The 17524-nt window shown below is 39.7% G+C and overlaps 1 protein-coding gene across 3 annotated transcripts in view; it reads right to left on the bottom strand.

The window, feature by feature from the left end:
* Window positions 1-13079, bottom strand: part of VPS13C (vacuolar protein sorting 13 homolog C) — a 175134-nt gene extending 162055 nt beyond the window's left edge. For 2 of the 3 annotated variants that reach the window (XM_022579675.2, XM_022579677.2), the window contains exon 1: window positions 12911-13078. In XM_022579675.2, the coding sequence (XP_022435383.2) occupies window positions 12911-13010 (100 nt within the window). In that variant the 5' untranslated portion in view covers window positions 13011-13078. Of the gene's footprint in view, window positions 1-12910 lie in introns of all 3 variants that reach the window. The other variant, XM_089907142.1, reaches the window with a different exon arrangement.
* Window positions 13080-17524: the final 4445 nt, after the last annotated feature.

The raw sequence follows: 17524 nt of genomic DNA, 5'->3' as shown, positions 1-17524 counted from the left end.
GAAATCATATGAAACATCTTTTCCAACCACAGCACTATGAGATTAAAAGTCAAGTACAGCAGGAAAAAACGTAAAAAACACAAACACATGGACGCTAAACAATACTTACTAAATAACCATGAGATCACTGAAGAAATCAAAGAGGAAATAAAAAAACACCTAGAGACAAATTACAATGAAAACACAATGATCCAAAACATATGGGATGCAGCAGAAGAAGTTCTAAGAGGAAAGTTTATAGCAATACAATCCTACCTCAAGAAACAAGAAAAATCTCAAATAAACAATCTAATCTTACACCTAAAGGAACTAGAGAAAGAAGAATAATAAAAACCCAAAATTAGCAGAAGGAAAGAAATCATAAAGATCAGAGCAGAAATAAATAAAATAGAAACAAAGAAAACAATAACAAAGATCAATAAAACAAAAAGCTGGTTCTTTGAGTAGATAAACAAAATTGATAAACCTTTTACCAGACTCATCAAGAAAAAGAGGGAGAGGACTCAAATCAATAAAATTAGAAATGAAAACGTAGAAGTTACAACGAACACTGCACAAATACAGTGTCATAAGAGACTACTAAAAGCAACTCTATGCCAATAAAATGGACAACCTGGAAGAAATGGACAAATTCTTAGGAAGGTATAACCTTCCAAGACTGAACCAGGAAGAAATAGAAAATATGAACAGACCAATCACAAGTAATGAAATTGAAACTGTGATTAAAAATCTTCCAACAAACAAAAGTCCAGGACCAGATGGCTTCACAGGTGAATTCTATCAAACATTTAGAGAAGAGTAACACCCATCCTTCTCAAACTCTTCCAAAAAATTGCAGAGGAAGGAACACTCCCAAACTCATTCTACGAGGTCACCATCACCCTGATACCAAAACCAGACAACGATACTACAAAAAAAGAAAACTACAGACCAATATCACTGATGAATATAGATGCAAAAATTCTCAACAGAATACTGGCAAACAGAATCCAACAGCACACTAAAAGGATCATAGACCATGATCAAGTGGGATTTATCCCAGGGACGCAAGGATTCTTCAATATATGCAAATCAATCAATGTGATACACCATATTAACAAACTGAAGGAGAAAAACCATATGATCATCTCAATAGATGCAGAAAAAGCTTCTGACAAAATTCAACACCCATTTATGATAAAAACTCCCCAGAAAGTGGGCACAGAGGGAACCTACCTCAACGTAATAAAGGCCATATATGACAAGCCCACAGCAAACATCATTCTCAATTGTGAAAAACTGAAAGCATTTCCTTTAAGATCAGGAACAAGACAAGGATGTCCACTCTCACCACTATTATTCAGCATAGTTTTGGCAGTCCTAGCCACGGCAATCAGAGAAGAAAAAGAAATAAAAGGAATCCAAATCAGAAAAGAAGAAGTAAAACCATCACTGTTTGCAGATGACATGATACTATACATGGATAATCCTAAAGATGCCACCAGAAAACTACTAGAGCTAATCAGTGAATTTGGTAAAGTTGCCAGATAAAAAATTAATGCGTAGAAATCTCTTGCATGCCTATACACTAACAACAAAATATCAGAAAGAGAAATTAAGGAAACAATCCTATTCACCATTGCAACAAAAAGAATAAAATACCTAGGAATAAACCTACCTAAGGAGGTAAAAGACCTATACTCAGAAAACTAAGACACTGATGAAAGAAATCGAAGATGACACAAACAGATGGAGAGATATACCGTGTTCTTGGATTGGAAGAATCAATATTGTGAAAATGACTATATGACCCAAAGCAATCTACAGATTCAATGCAATCCCTATCAAATTACCAATGGCATTTTCTACAGAACTAGAACAAAAAATCTTAAATTTGTATGGAGACGCAAAAGAGCCCGAATAGCCAAAGCAATCTGGAGGGTAAAAAACAGAGCTGGAGGACTCAGACTCCCTGACTTCAGACTATACTACAAAGCTACAGTAATCAAGACAATATGGTACTGGCACAAAAACAGAAATATAGATCCATGGAACAGGATAGAAAGCCCAGAGGTAATCCCACACACCTGTGGTCAACTAATCTATGACAAAGTTGGCAAGGATATACAATGGAGAAAAGACAGTCTCTTCAATAAGTGGTGCTGGGAAAACTGGACAGTTACATGTAATTGAATGAAATTAGAACACTCCCTAAAACCATATACAAAAATAAACTCAAAATAGATTACAGACCTAAATGTAAGACCGGACACTATAAAACCCTTAGAGGAAAACAGGAAGAACACTCTTTGACATAAATCACAGCAAGATCTTTTTTGATCCACCTCCTAGAGTAATGGAAATAAAAATAAACAAATGGGACCTAATGAAACTTAAAAGCTTTTTCACAGCAAAGGAAACTATAAACAACAGAAAAAGCAACCCTCAGAATGGGAAAAAATATTTGCAAATGAATCGACAATGGATTAATCTCCAAAATATATACACAGCTCACGCAGTTCAATGTTAAAAAAACAAACAACCCAATCAAAAAATGGGCAGGAGACCTAAACAGACATTTCTCCAAAGAAGACATACAGATGGCCAAGAGGCATATGAAAAGCTGCTCAACATCACCAATTATTAGAGAAATGCAAATCAAAACTACAGTGAGGTATCACCTCACACAGTCAGAATGGCCATCATCAAAAAGTCTACAAACAACAAATGCTGGAGAGGGTGTGGAAAAAAGGGAACCCTTTTATCCCGTTGGTGGGAATGTAAATTGATACAGCCACTATGGAGAATAGTATGGAGGTTCCTTTAAAAACTAAAAACAGAGCTACCATATGGTCCAGCAATCCCCCTCCTGGGCATATACCAGGGAAAACCATAATTCAAAAGGATACATGCACCCCAACGTTCATTGCAGCACTATTTACAATAGCCAGGACATGGAAGCAACCTAAATGCCCACTGATAGACGAATGGATAAAGAAAATGTGGTACATATATACAACAGAATATTACTGAGCCATAAAAAGGAACAAAATTGGGTCATTTGTTGAGACATGGATGGATCTAGAGACTGTCATACAGAGTGAAGTAAGTCAGAAAGAGAAAAACAAATATCATATATTAACACATATATGTGGAATCTAGAAAAATGGTACAGATGAACCGGTTTACAAGGCAGAAATAGAGACACAGATGTAGAGAACAAACGTACAGACCCCAAGGTGGTGGTGGTGGGAGCAACTGGGAGATTGGGATTGACATATATACACTAGTATGTATAAAAGAGATAACTAATAAGAACCTGCGGTATAAAAAAATAAATTTTTTTTAAAAGAAGTAAAAATAAAAACCAATACAACAATACCAACAACAAGTTACTCTGGGGGCAGAACCGACAAGATGTCATCACTGATCAAATATAGGGATAATACAGTAGTCATGGAAAACTGACATGTTTGAGAATTGGGAAAAAATCCTTAAAACGCATTATATGTATAAAAATTATATAAAGTGGAAAAATATTCCTGGGTTTAATTCTGTCAGATGGCGAATTACAAAAAATTACAAGTGGGAATTCTACTCAGGCCAAAAGAATTGATCTGCACAAAAGCTAGTGCATATTTGAAGGAATCCAAACCAATTTAACACGATCTAAGACCACATGGAGACTTGTGAACTTGCTCACAAACTGTGATTGTCCTACCCATTAATTTTCAACTAGTGGGTCAAGGGTCACCAGGAGTGCTCACAAGTAACCTGCAGTAGATATGAGGCATTTTCTAATAATTATTAAGGCACTAACATAATAAGCGCCCTCATAAAAAGCACACTTTCTACTGCAGTGACATTCTCGTTCTTTGATGAAGTAATAGATGGTATTTAACATGTGAAATACTGAAAACTACCAATATGGCTAACAGAGCTAAACAAGTATATTTAGAAAGGCAGATAAAAAACGGTAATGGCGATTATTGCTAGGAGGTAGAATTAAGGATTTTTTATTAATGTTCTTCAGTATTTTCTAGTTTTTACAATAAACATGTATTACTTTCATGTTAAAAACTATTATACAAATTGTAATATGAAATGGGGAACAAAACAAGGTAAATTCTAATATCAATATGACCTCAATATATTTTATATAAATTCTTTCTATATTTACTATTTACCTTCTCTACAGACACATAAAAAAGATCTATTTCTACTACTTAGAGTCCAGCAAACAAATGCATACTTCCTCTCTGAAAAATGTGAATGTTATCTAACAAACAGTAAATATAACAATGAAATAAGAATGATACAGTCTATGAATTATTTGCACTGAAGGGGGAGCCACTAGTCCTAACACAAAGAAAAGGGGAGGAACAGCAGTGTATTTCTGCACCAGGGTAAAAGTGCATTCATTCATTCAACCAGTAGACGCATGCCTTATCTAAGTAAGGCACTGTGCTAAGAAGTACTCTTCCACTAAAATGCATGCTTTTCCGCAGATACAGAAAGCAGACTCCCTCCTAAATATCAACCATCTTATATTTAACTCAATACTAAGGAAAAAGTTAAGATTTAGTTTTCCATTTCTATTCAAGATAACATAATTCTATACACATGCAAATAACTGGAATAACTATAATCAGATCACCCTGGGCTAAGAACACACAGAGGCCATAGGAAGTTCCTGAAAACCCAGAGGAAGGGTAAATATGTGTCTAATCTTTTAACAATAACCAAAACAAAAAAGGCGAGGGGAGAATGACTAATAATTGGAGATGGATAGACTTAACTCTGCCAGCAAGGAAGGCACTAACGCCAATCCCACAATCAAGTGTCCCTAATCCCATGAATTTCTAAAGAAACCAAGGTGAGAGACAAGTAGAGAAATTGTGTGAAATGATTTCCTTCTATGATGGACTGGCAACCCTAAAGGATGACAGCAAGCAATAAGTGTAGTCTGGCTTCAGAAGACAAAATTTCTAATTTTTAACCCTGTATGATACTCATAAATAAACAGAAACATTTTGGATGAGCATACATGACTAGAGTCACATATACAGTTTCAAAGCTAATCTTGCAGGATATTTTAAGAAGTATCTTAAAAAAGTAAATCCTGGATCAAAATTTATCTAATAATCTTTACAAATGAACCAGAAGAGGGGAATGAAAGTAAATCCATTAAATTAGCAAATAAAACCAAGGCAAGCAGAGTTGGAGCCATCTCAGAAAAGTTCAATAGAAAAAGAAATGGTTGCTAAATTACAGAAAATAACAAGGTTAGTATATTTATGAATAAGAATCAAATGGTACTGGCATAATTTGGAACAAGCCCACCTCAGTCGAAGAATGGCTTTTAAAACACAAAATGACCTACAAAATAAATGCAAGAAATATAGTGCTGATGTTAAATACCTCCAGTCAGAAATAACCTATCTGAACTTTCACAGAAGTTTCACTACACCTGTCTTATGGCACTTAACACTTAACTATTTAAATCCCCAACCTGATCATAAACTCCTTATTGATTCTCCTCATAGTAGGTACTCAGTAAGTCTTGACTCAATTAATTAGAATGCATATTGTACTGAAATAGGAATGAATACAATAAGAACATAAACCTTTCTATTTTAGAAAACACTTTCAGAGCTATTACATTACTTGATCCTCACAGCCTCCTGGTGAAGGAGGCAGGACACAGAAAGAAACTGGGGCTTGGAGAGCTTAAGTGACTGGCCTAAGACTACTATGTCAATGTAGTAAATGGTTATCCTGATGGAAGATTATGCTTTTTCTGTTAACTAATTCTGGACGCTTTTTGTCGAGTGCTGCTTTCAGTTGGTCTAATTGGGAGCAGTACTTGTTGAAATTAACCGTTTGGTTTTCCAGAAGGAGCTCATAATAGAGGACTCCTTCCAATCCCACCATTACACAACATCACCTTCTTTGGACAAAGACTGGCCTCTGGTGTGGTTGGTGGTGGTTCATTCCCCTTGCCCCACGATCTCTTCAGTTCCATATTACTATACAGTATCCACTTTTCATCGCCCGTCACAATTTGTTTTAAAAACGGAATGTTTTCATTACGTTTCAGAAGAGAATCGCATGCAGAAATATGGTCAAGAAGGTTTTTTTCACTTAACTTAGGTGGAACCCAAATATCAAAGCGATTCACATAACCAAGCTGGTGTAAATGATTTTCAGCGCTTGATTTGGATATTCTGAGTATGTTGGCTATCTCCTGTGCAGTATAACGTTGGACATTCTCAATTTTTGTTTCGATTTGATCGCTATCAACTTCAACTGGTCTACCAGACTATGGAGCATCGTCCAGGGAGAAATCTCCAGAAGAAAACTTCGCACACCACTTTTGACACGTTCGATCAGTCACAGCACCTTTTCCATACACTGCACAACTTCTTGTGCATTTCAGTTTCGTTTTTACCTTTCTTGAAATAATAAAGCATAATATGCCGAAAATGCTGCTTTTTTTTCCATCTTAAATATTAAAACAGCTACACAAAAATTCACCAATTTTGAAAACTCTTTTTTTAAATGCATGCTGATTTGAGAGCTGTCACATACAATCTAACAAAATGTTTTCAAATGAAGTTAAAGAACTAAGTGCTACTAGAGCCATCTTACAGAAAAAAAACGAACAAACCTTTTGGCTCACTCAATATTTAACCCAAATTAACCCATGCAGACTCATTTTAATAGTAGTTCACAGTAACTTTATCTTGGGAGGGGAAGCTAAGGGAAGGAGAAGAAACAACTGACTCTCACTCTTCCATTTCCCTATTGAAACAGGAAGTTTTGGCAAAGAAAGGTGGAAAGCTGCCGTGTCACCACTGAACTTTCTCCTTTTCAAGTACATTTCAGGGCTTTCATAAGAATGAGTAGTATGGCAGAGCCTCCTAGCAGAATGGTTACCCAAGTACCACCTTCTAGCTCTATTTGTAGAAAAGAGGTGAAGTTTTCATTTATGATACTATTCAAGTATGTGGAAAGTTGTTTTCAATAAAATTTTAAAGTGTTTTAAATAATGATAACTAAGCCTAAGTACATTATAATATTGAACTTTTTGTTGTTCATTTTACACACTATAGGACAAGCTAATAAGAAATGTGGCTTTCACTACACCAAGTGTTGGCTGGGAGGAAAGGAATAAAAAAAAATTCCTCAACAGGTTTAGAAACACTTAGATACTGCTATGTTTTATGGATCAAAGTAAAAAGAAGCAAAGAGACCTGTTTTTTCTTGCATTCGCAAGCTGCCCTTTGACTACCTGTTAAGACTATATATACAGATTTGGATTCGCAAATAATCAGCATGAGGCTGAAACTTTATTTTTCTTGTCGTATTTCATGACTGTGGCTCTCTGCTCACTGGTACTGAGTGAAGAACAGAAAGGAAAGAAACATGATCTGACTACCATTTCTCACCATGAATGCGGAGCAAGTGGCACTACAACTTAATGAAGGAGCTCACGCTGCTCTGGCCTTATTCAAGTCACAGAAGTTCAAAGCGAGAAGAAATGACCTTGCCTCACCTTCTCATTTACAGATAAGAAGCTAGTGGTCACTGGTCAGTGACTGCCAAAAGCCAATGAACCAGGCAGTACTGGATATGTAATTAGATCCCAGGTTTCCTCCTTCCTTATCCTGCTGCTCCAACAACATCTGGCAGCTGATGGAAAAGTGTCAGGGGTGGAGTGTAGGACAATAGGGTAATAAGCATGGGCTCAGCCTGGCTTGCAGAGCTACAAACTCTGAAGGCACTCCACCTGGCTCCTAATCCTACTGGTGGCCAGCAGGTCACCATAGGCAACTCTTGCACCCAACACATCACAGCCTCTATGTATATTCTACCTGTCAAATGGAAGTGAGAGCAGCAGAATTCTGAACGGACATCTTCTGATGACTTTTCACAGTAAATGACTTTGAAAAATCAAACTGACAAAGGTTCTACATTGCAACAATCCTACTTAAACTGAATTGCAAAAGATCTGGTGTTTCAACATACCTTTTCAAATATATGTTAGTCTTAAAACAATTAAATCCTGGATACCCCAAAAATAGCTAAGAGTTGTGCAATTTATCTCCTGGTACCAGTCTGTGGGGAACAAAAATCTAGATAAGCCTTCTGACCTGCATAGGCAGCAACATGCCCACCAGGCATTTTTCTGAACCTTTGAAAATCTGACTGACAAAATAACTGGCAGATAATATAAGTACTGTAAGTGTAAACTCACATGCAAATAGTTTTTTTTTCTTTAAAGAACAAATTTTGGAAAATAAGATATTTTTAGATATGTGGTGTTTAGACACGTGGTGTTAACTCTACACAAAATTATCACACTGCAGAATGTGAAAACCCTGGAAGAAATATACTTATGAAAATACAGGCATACCTCATTTTACTGCACTTCACTGAGCTTCACATGTACTGTTTTTTACAAATTAAAGGTTTGTGGCAACCCTGTCAAGCAAATCTATTGGTGCCATTTTTCCAACAGCATTTGCTCACTTCATGTCTCTGTGTCACATTTTGGTAATTCTTGCAATATTTCAAACTTTTTCATTATTATTATATTTGTTATGGTGATCAGTGATCTTTGATGTTCCTATTGCAAAAAGATCACGACTCATCAAAGCCTCAGATGATGGTTAGCATTTTTTAGCAATAAAGTATTTTTAATTAGGTATGTACATATTTTTAGACATAATGCTCTTGTACACAAAGAGGCTTTAGTACAGTATAAACATTAACTTTAATATGCACCAGGAAACCAGAAAATTCATGTGACTTGCTTTATTTTGATATTCACTTTATTGCAGTGGTCTGGAACCAAACCCACAATATCTCCAAGGTATGCCTGTAAAATAAAACAAGCAGGCTGGTTTCCATCACTTGGCTAGGTTTGTGTATCATCACTATTCCTGTCAGTATTAACCATTTAACAATTATAATTACAAAGGATTTTCACATGACTTGTTTTACAAACACAGAATGTTATTTCCCCATTTTAAAAGGGGGATAAGGAAACTGAGGCTTAAAGAATTAAAATTTTTCTCCCATGTCCCACAGCTAGTAAATAATTTTTCATTTTTCTACAACAGCAAGAATTTTTAAAAAATCATTATGCTTAAATCACTTTTAAAAATACATAGGAGGGCTTCCCTGGTGGCGCAGAGGTTGAGAGTCCACCTGCCGATGCAGGGGACACGGGTCCGTGCCCCGGTCCGGGAAGATCCCACATGCCGCGGAGCGGCTGGGCCCGTGAGCCATGGCCGCTGAGCCTGCGCGTCCGGAGCCTGTGCTCCGGAACGGGAGAGGCCACAACAGTGAGAGGCCCGCGTACCGCAAATACAATAAATAAATAAGTAAAAATACATAGGAATTTCTTGGCATTAAAAAAAATCTTTAAAAGAATAAAAACATGAAAAATGATAGTTTTTTTTTTCTTCTCCAATTTAAGGCAATATCGACAGTATACTTCCTGATTCTAGACATTCCAATAATTTTCCCCATCCTTCTCACTCTGTAATTTTTTGTTTATTGTGGATTTCATTGTGAATGCCTATATATACATATATGAATATATGCACAGCACGTTTTTCAAATTATGTCAACACAACATTTTGATTTCTAAAACTACTTCCTGATATCATCCAAGCAGACTATGCATTTTTACTGACATGATACCAAGTCACTTCTTAAGACTTCTGTTTCTCTCTTAAGTTATAAATTTCATGAAGCATATAATTCCTCTAAGTCCTTTTTTACTTCTTACTACAACATGTTCAGCACCAGAAGGTCTCCTATAAATGCAGAATACAATCTCAATATTCCCCTTAGACTAGGGTTTCTCAACAAACATTTTGGGCTGGTAATTCCTTGCTGTGGGGAGCTGTCCTGTGCACTGTAAAATGTAACAGCATTCAGGAGTTCGCCCACCAGATACCACAAGCACACCTCTCCCCACTACGTGACAATCAAAAGTGTCTCAGACATAACCAAATACCCTCCTGGGGGCAAAGTCATTCCTGCTTGAAAACCACTGTCATAGGCTAGGCAAAAAAGTATCCATTTATCCCTTGTTTGGAAAGAATAGTAAGATCAGTTGTGTGAAATTTTTGCAGGTTGAATTATTCCCCTCCTCAAGATATGAAAATTTAACAAGAAAAAAAACCTGAAAAAGCCAAACTCTATGACTCATAAACCTTATCTGCTAAAGCAAATAGTTTTCGAGTAAGGTCATATAAAATTTTAAATTCTTTATAAAACTTGTCACCGTCTTCGATGTCACAAATATCAGCTGTTTTCTTAAATAACTTAATAATCCCACTTGTTTACTATAAAAAGTTTAAGATAAATTTCTTCAAAACACAGAAATAGTCAACTCAGGGCTTCTCTGGTGGCACAGTGGTTGAGAGTCCGCCTGCCGATGCGGGGGACACGGGTTCGTGCCCCGGTCCGGGAAGATCCCACATGCCGCGGAGCGGCTAGGCCCGTGAGCCATGGCCGCTGAGTCTGCGTGTCCGGAGCCTGTGCTCCGCGGCGGGAGAGGCCACAACGGTGAGAGGCCCGCGTACCGCAAAAAAAAAAAAAAAAATAGTCAACTCACATTTTGCCTTTCTATTTTAATGAGGGAATTAGGGTTACAAAGAAAATATTTGAGCAATAACTGTAAAAGCTCATGACTTATTCCTTCCTTTATGACTATCACAAAAATAAAAGGCAGCAAAACTTTACAGACGCACAGCTATGGGGTAATAAACCTGATTGGACTTCCACTGGAGGCATTTCCTAAAAGAAATGGGTTTATTTGCTCTGGCCTGTTATAAAGTTGATGTTGGCCATGGGCAGAATACCTTATTGTAAAAAAGCAAAATAAATTGTAAGAAAAGAAAGTTTCCTTTCCTACACTTCACCAAAAAAGAGGGGAAGAATGATGTAAAATTATTATTATGGCATTTTAATTTCTAACATGAAAAAATTCAAAATCCTCAGGCAGTATACGTCACAATTTCACAGTATATTTATAATTAGAGTCACAGAGTATTGGCACTGGAAGGACCCTTAGGTGTTACCTAGTCCAACCCCTAAGTCTTTAAGGAAAAGAAAAAGGAAAATAAGATATGGGAGGGAAGGATGTATCCTTCGAATGTATCCCTAAACTTTATTTAATTTTTAAAAATCTGAGACAAATAGGGCAAAACGTTTTAACTTGGGTAAGCAATTCTTAGTGATTACATAGGAATATTATATTTTCTGGTATTTTTTTTTCTATTAAAGGTGAAATTAAGATGAAGAATTTAAGGACCAGTGAGGTAAATGGATTGTCGAACACACCAACCTCAAACCCAGGTTTTTCCTAAATGCTAGCCCAGAGCCTTTTCAGATTTCAAATAGTGTTTACAAACTACAAGAAATAATTTGTATTATTAGACAGTAGCCTGAAGAAACACTTGATCCCTGCAGAAGGCACTGGCCATTTAATTCCTTAAATGTCTCCTTTACTTCTCTTTCTCTTGCACTAAGTGTGAGGGGAGGGCATGTAAATAAAGTATGTTATTGCTGGGCAAACCACACAGAACCAATAAAAAGATCAGTAAACTACTAAAAGCAGGCTCCTCCGTAATTTAGGGCAGCACAATTGCTATATATATATATATATATGGTCCATATATGTAATTATAAATTTTAGGAGTCAGATTTTTTTAAAAAGTAAAAAGAAATAGGGGAATGAATTTTAATGATATATTTTATTTAACCCAATGTATTCAAATATTATTATTTCACCATGTAATCAACATAAAAAATTGTTGAGATATTACACTCTATCTCCTACTAAGTATTTTCAAAACTCGGTGTGTACTTTATACTTCTAGCACACCTCAATTTGCACTAACTACGCTGCAAGTGCTCCTATAGTGGCTACTGTATAGGACAGATGGGGCTAGGACTACTTGTTGACTGAATTAAAAGCAGTTCCATCCACTTGAGTAGCTCTTTAGATTTCCCTCCAAAGCTGACAAAATGCCCAAAAGTCTTTTGCAGAGTGCAAAGGTATCCCCAATGTCCCCAAAGCTTAACATGTAAATGGTGCAAATAATTAATCTTTTTGAAGAATGGAGAAGCACACTACAATCTACTTCTATACACAACCCCTAGGGTAGAAGCATTGGTGTAAATTCTTCGGCGTGCAACCAAGCAGCACCTAATGATGATGCTGGTCGTGGCCTGAATTTCTCTCTATCGCTCCAAAACAAAATTGAAATTCCTCATCCTATTGAGAGAATAAGCAATATTAAGGGAAACTGTCACTTTCTCAGAAGCTCAGAAGTATTATGAGTTTGAATCCCTACCGACAAGCCTTTCGTAACGATCCTCCCCTGCCTGCCGATCCCTTCCCAAACCCTGCAATCTTAAAGAGAAGCCAGCTCCCGCTCGCTATCAACTGCCAAAAAGATCACTGCAAAACACAATTTCTTTTTTCTTCTTCCTTGGTGCCACTTTGAACGTGTGAGGCCACGCAGCCATCCTCGCTCCACGCGGGATGCAGGGAGGGGTTCTTTATGCTTCGGGGCCAGAGGGGCCAGGCTGAGGGCAGGGAGAGGCCGCCCAAGGTGAGCAGGTGGGACGGGGCAAGGGCTTCGACCTCAGGGTCGCGAAACCCGGGAGTCCTGGCAGCCCGGGCAGACACCCCGTGGCGGCGGAGGCCAGCGCAGGCCTCCCCACGCCCCGCGCCTGCGGCCCAGGGAGGGGGCCCAGCCCAGCGCCCTCCCCGGAGGCGGAGTCTCGGGCGGCGAAGGGAGTACGGCCCGGGCTGGAGCCAGGAAAGGAGCAGCCCGCGGAGTGGGCCCCTCGGCCAGCGCCGGCAACCCCAGACAGCCCGCGGCCGCGCCCTCTCGCTTACCGCCCCAGATCCCCAGCTTCAGCTGGGACTTGTTCAGGTTCTCCACATAGTCCCCCAGGAAGCGGTTCAGCAAGTCCGCGACCACCGACTCCAGCACCATGGTGGTCTGAGGCGCGGGAGAGGGAGAACCCGGAACCGCCCGGCGCAGCTGAGGGCGGCGACCAGCGCAGCGAATGACAGCCCCCCCCGGGCGCCGACCCGCCCCCGCGCCGCGCCGCACCGCGCGTGACTCGGCCTGTGCGCAGGCGCACCGCCGCCGCCGCTGCTGCCGGTAGCGGGAGGTGCGTGCACTCGCTGCCGACTCGCGGCCTCGTGGTAGCCGCTTCTCGGGCAACCGAGGGTGGACGACGGAGCCGGTTTGGGGCCTGCCCCAGAGGCAAGGGATGTTAGAGAAAGAAAAGGGGAAGCCGGAGTTGCTGAGCACGGAGACATCTCTGTGGCTGCTGTGCTTCCCTGCTGTCGCCTTCTGTTGACCTCGGGTCCGCAGGGCTCAATCGTTCCCGCGGGAAGCAGCTCTGCGGCCTCGGAGCCGACCCTATGGGTGCCCGGCGCTTCCCAGACCTCCAGTGCACCCTGAGCGCCTCCTAAGTAACTACCCCTTCAGGAGGGCAAAAAAGGAGACGCTGCACCCTCCTCCTGCTACATATCAGCTCCGCCTAGCACCATCTCTCCGCTTACTTTTGCTTCCTGAAAACACACTAATAATTCACAAGTGGGAGGAGGAGGAACAGAGCCGCATCATAAGATGGCAGATAGAATGGGAACTGAATGTGCATTTCGTTAACTCGTTCTTTTACTCCCTTCTGTTGCTAAGTGGCTCTTAGTTAACTCATAAGCCACTTCTTAGTTACATACCTCGGTAGGGAAATAACAAAACGACGTAGTACTTCCTTTTTTTCCTTTAGGTGTAGGTGTATTTATCTCTTTCATGCAATCATTGAACTGTTTCTGGTGTGGCAAAGCTTTGAAAGTGGGGCTTTTATAATGCAAGGACTTTCACGTTAGTAAAGTTTAGCCGCTCATTGACAAGCCAATCCTCTTTAGAGAACAGGACTTCTTTTTCTAAAATTTGTTTCAAAAAACTGTTGAGATACTGTAAACAGACATGAACCTAAGAAATAATAAGATCATTTGTAGTCACAAGTTTATTAAATGCTTTGCTACACATAATGTCTGAAAAACTATGTGTGAATTGCTCTTAAACAACCTTATATGGACATTGTGTACCCCCAAAATTCATATGTTGAAATTCTAACCCCTGTTGTCATGGTATTAGGAGGTGAGGCCTTTGGGAGATCATTAGGTAATTAAGCAGAGCCCTCATGGATGGGATTCGTACCCTTATAAAAGAGACCCCAGAGAGCTCCCTCACCCCTTCGGCCGTGTGAAGATACAGCAAGGAGACAGATATCTATGAACCAGGAAGTGGGCCCTCACCAGACACTGAAGCAACTGGCACCTTGATCTTGGACTTCCTAGCCTCCAGAACTGTGAAAAATAAATTATTGTTTTTAAACCACCCACTCTATGGTATTTTGTAATAGCAGCCTGAATGGACAAAGAGGCTCAAAAAGAAAAATCATTCCTTAAATACAAAATCCATTGGAGAAGAAAAAAAGTCAAAATGTCTACAATTGGTATTATGTAAAATGGATGTAAAAGAAAAAACCAATACTAACCAGTACTGGTGCTATCAGTAACCACCTACATCCTTCGCTCCAGCACACAGAATATAAAACCTTAGCCGTTTGTTTTTCCGAGCTTAGTCACCCTGACAAAATACCTAGGATGTATTTTGAAGCACTTCATACTTTCCTCCTTCACCATCCACAAACAATTAACAGCCAAACCTGGCTATTCTGCTTTGGCCATATTTCCTAAATTCTCTTTATATCTCATCCGAACCATGCAATCACCCTCTAACTGGCCTCCTGGCCTCCAGTTTTTCCCTTCTCCATCCATCTTCACATTGTCACCACAGCTAATTTCCCAAAGACAGGTGAGCTCAGGTTAGTCCCCTGCTCAAAAAGACCCAATAACTTTCCAGTGTTCAGAAAACCCTCTTCAACCTGTACCAAACTTGTTTCTAATCTACCCACAACAACCCCTCTCCCCTTGTACATGCACACCAACTATGTACTGAGGAGAATGCAAAAAAATATATATATATGTATATGTGTATATGTAAATATATATATATATATATTCTTGTTGGGATAGGCATGCACCAGAAAAAGATAAAAAGTAAACAATGCAAAGATGTATGAATAACACAGCAAGATGATATGAAAGATGCCACGGGCAGAAGAGTATGGTCAAGCAAATGGAACAGAGGAGTAATCTGCTGGGGAAAGGTGGGCAGTACTGATCCTTGTGTAATAATTTCTTGTACTTCTTTTTTTTTTTTTTTTTTTTTTTTGCAGTACGCGGGCCTCTCACTGTTGTGGCCTCTCCCATTGCGGAGCACAGACTCCGGATGCGCAGGCTCAGCGGCCATGGCTCACGGGCCCAGCCGCTCCGCGGCATGTGGGATTTTCCCGGACTGGGGCACAAACCCGTGTCCCCTGCATCGGCAGGCGGACTCTCAACCACTGCGCCACCAGGGAAGCCCTAATCTCTTGTACTTCTATGGTACTTTACACTTTTGAAAGAATAATGCATGTGCCTGCCTTTATAAGCATTATTCCATCTTATTAATACTTCTCCAATTATACCTCATGAGCTATCATGCCATTATTATGCCAAGGCATGCATTTTCAAATAAGCCTCATAAAAGATCTGCGAGACAAGTAATGCAGGTCGTAGTATTGTCTTCATTTATAGGAAAATTAAAGTCAGTGATTTACATTAAATTAAATGATTTACATAAAACTACACAGCAAGTGTTTCTTTCCTTCAGTTCCCTGAGCACTGACACTTTTTCTCTTTTAATAAGTAGCGTTAAATCACCACTAGGTGATTTCTTGCTCTGAAAGGTTGATGACAAAATAGAAACTCTCATGGTGGAAAAATTCAGCTCAAAATTGTCAGTACAAATAATGCTATTACCATAGAAGATAAAAAGCTTTTAAGTTTTAATATTTTACTTTTTAAGTATGTTTTGAGGGATTGGTTATTATGTACACAGAGTAATGCCCCAAATATCCCACACTTCTTAAAAAACTCCTGATCCAAAACAAACCATAACCAATGTTAAGAAACACCATTAGGGCTTCCCTGGTGGCTCAGTGGTTAAGAATCCGCCTGCCAATGCAGGGGACAGAGGTTCGAGCCCTCATCCGGGAAGATCCCACATGCTGCGGGAGCAACTAAGCCCGTGTGCCACAACTACTGAGCCTGCGCTCTAGCGCCCACAAGCCACAACTACCGAAGCCTGAGCGCCTAGAGCCCGTATTCCGCAACGAGACGCCACTGCATTGAGAAGCCTGCGCACCACAATGAAGAGTAGCCCCCGCTCGCCGCAACTAGAGAAAGCCTGTGCTCAGCAACAAAGACCCAACGCAGCCTAAAATAAAGTAAAATAAAATAAAATAAAAAAGAAACACCATTAGCACTCTAACGCACAGATACCAAAAGGAATTTGGATACAAAGGTTAACTAAAGGAAATGAACATTCTAGTAATTATGGCTCTTGCTTCAGAACAATGAGAAGGTTAACAAAGGCAATTGCAAAGCTAAACTGCAAGGAGGGACTAAGCAATAAAAACAAATGAGCAAAATATTCTTCCTGTTAAAAACAAAAGTCAAAATTAGGGACACTTTAAAAATTAACACTCTTGCTTAAAAATTGAAAAATAAGAAATTCCAATGTCACACCACTACCTCATACCCACACCCCATTCCCCAGCCCTGGAGTTTGCTGAGAAAAGCAAAAGGGATTTGGGGGGAAAAGGAAATGGAGGAGAAAGCTAGAGAATAAGCATGACAGCATGGGTTTTCAGAAAAGTTAGGAAGTTTAACTGGGAGAAAGCACAGGAGTGGATTGCAGAATGTCAGAGACAGAGGCAATCAAATATCATCTGGTTAATCCAAACTTCTCCTTTGACAGAGGGGACACTGACTGCGAGAGAGAATTAAGGGACTTGCCAGGGTCCCACAAGAAGTTAGTGACTATCAGTGCTAAACTCCAGGTGTCCCAACTCCCTTGTCTGTTTACTTTCCATTACTCCACCCTCCAATTCTGTTGAATGAGATGGATGAGTCAGAACACCAGTGTTTTATTGGGTTATAAACTCTCTTCTTCTTGCTTTCCTTGACACCCAACCTCCTATATATTATTTTGCAGTTCTGCTTTAAGTGGTTCCATATCCTTCTACTCCAAGAGCACCTCTGACCTCGATGGTGTGTGATCTATTTATGCAGAATTGCAGAATTTTTTCAGCTCCATCAGTGAATGTTCCCATAGCTGTGATGAAGCTATGATAACAGTCTTCCTCTGAGCAGATTTGGGTGTTCCAGGCACAGGGCCTCATCCTGTTACACCATCCTCCCAAGTACTGCATGGCCCATGCTTCCAAGGTAAGTAAAACATAAGGCTTAATGTGGTCACAGGGGACCAGCCATGCGAGGGCATGTCTCTGCTGTTTCAAGAAACCTTATACAGAAAATGCTTCC

The sequence above is a fragment of the Delphinapterus leucas genome, chromosome 2 (assembly GCF_059928025.1).
Source record: "Delphinapterus leucas isolate spDelLeu-1000000601 "Yukka" chromosome 2, BTC_Dleu_Yukka2, whole genome shotgun sequence".
NCBI classification, from domain to species: domain Eukaryota; kingdom Metazoa; phylum Chordata; class Mammalia; order Artiodactyla; family Monodontidae; genus Delphinapterus; species Delphinapterus leucas.
The sequence above is the reverse complement of the archived record's forward strand: the minus strand, read 5'-3'. Positions and strand labels throughout refer to the sequence as shown.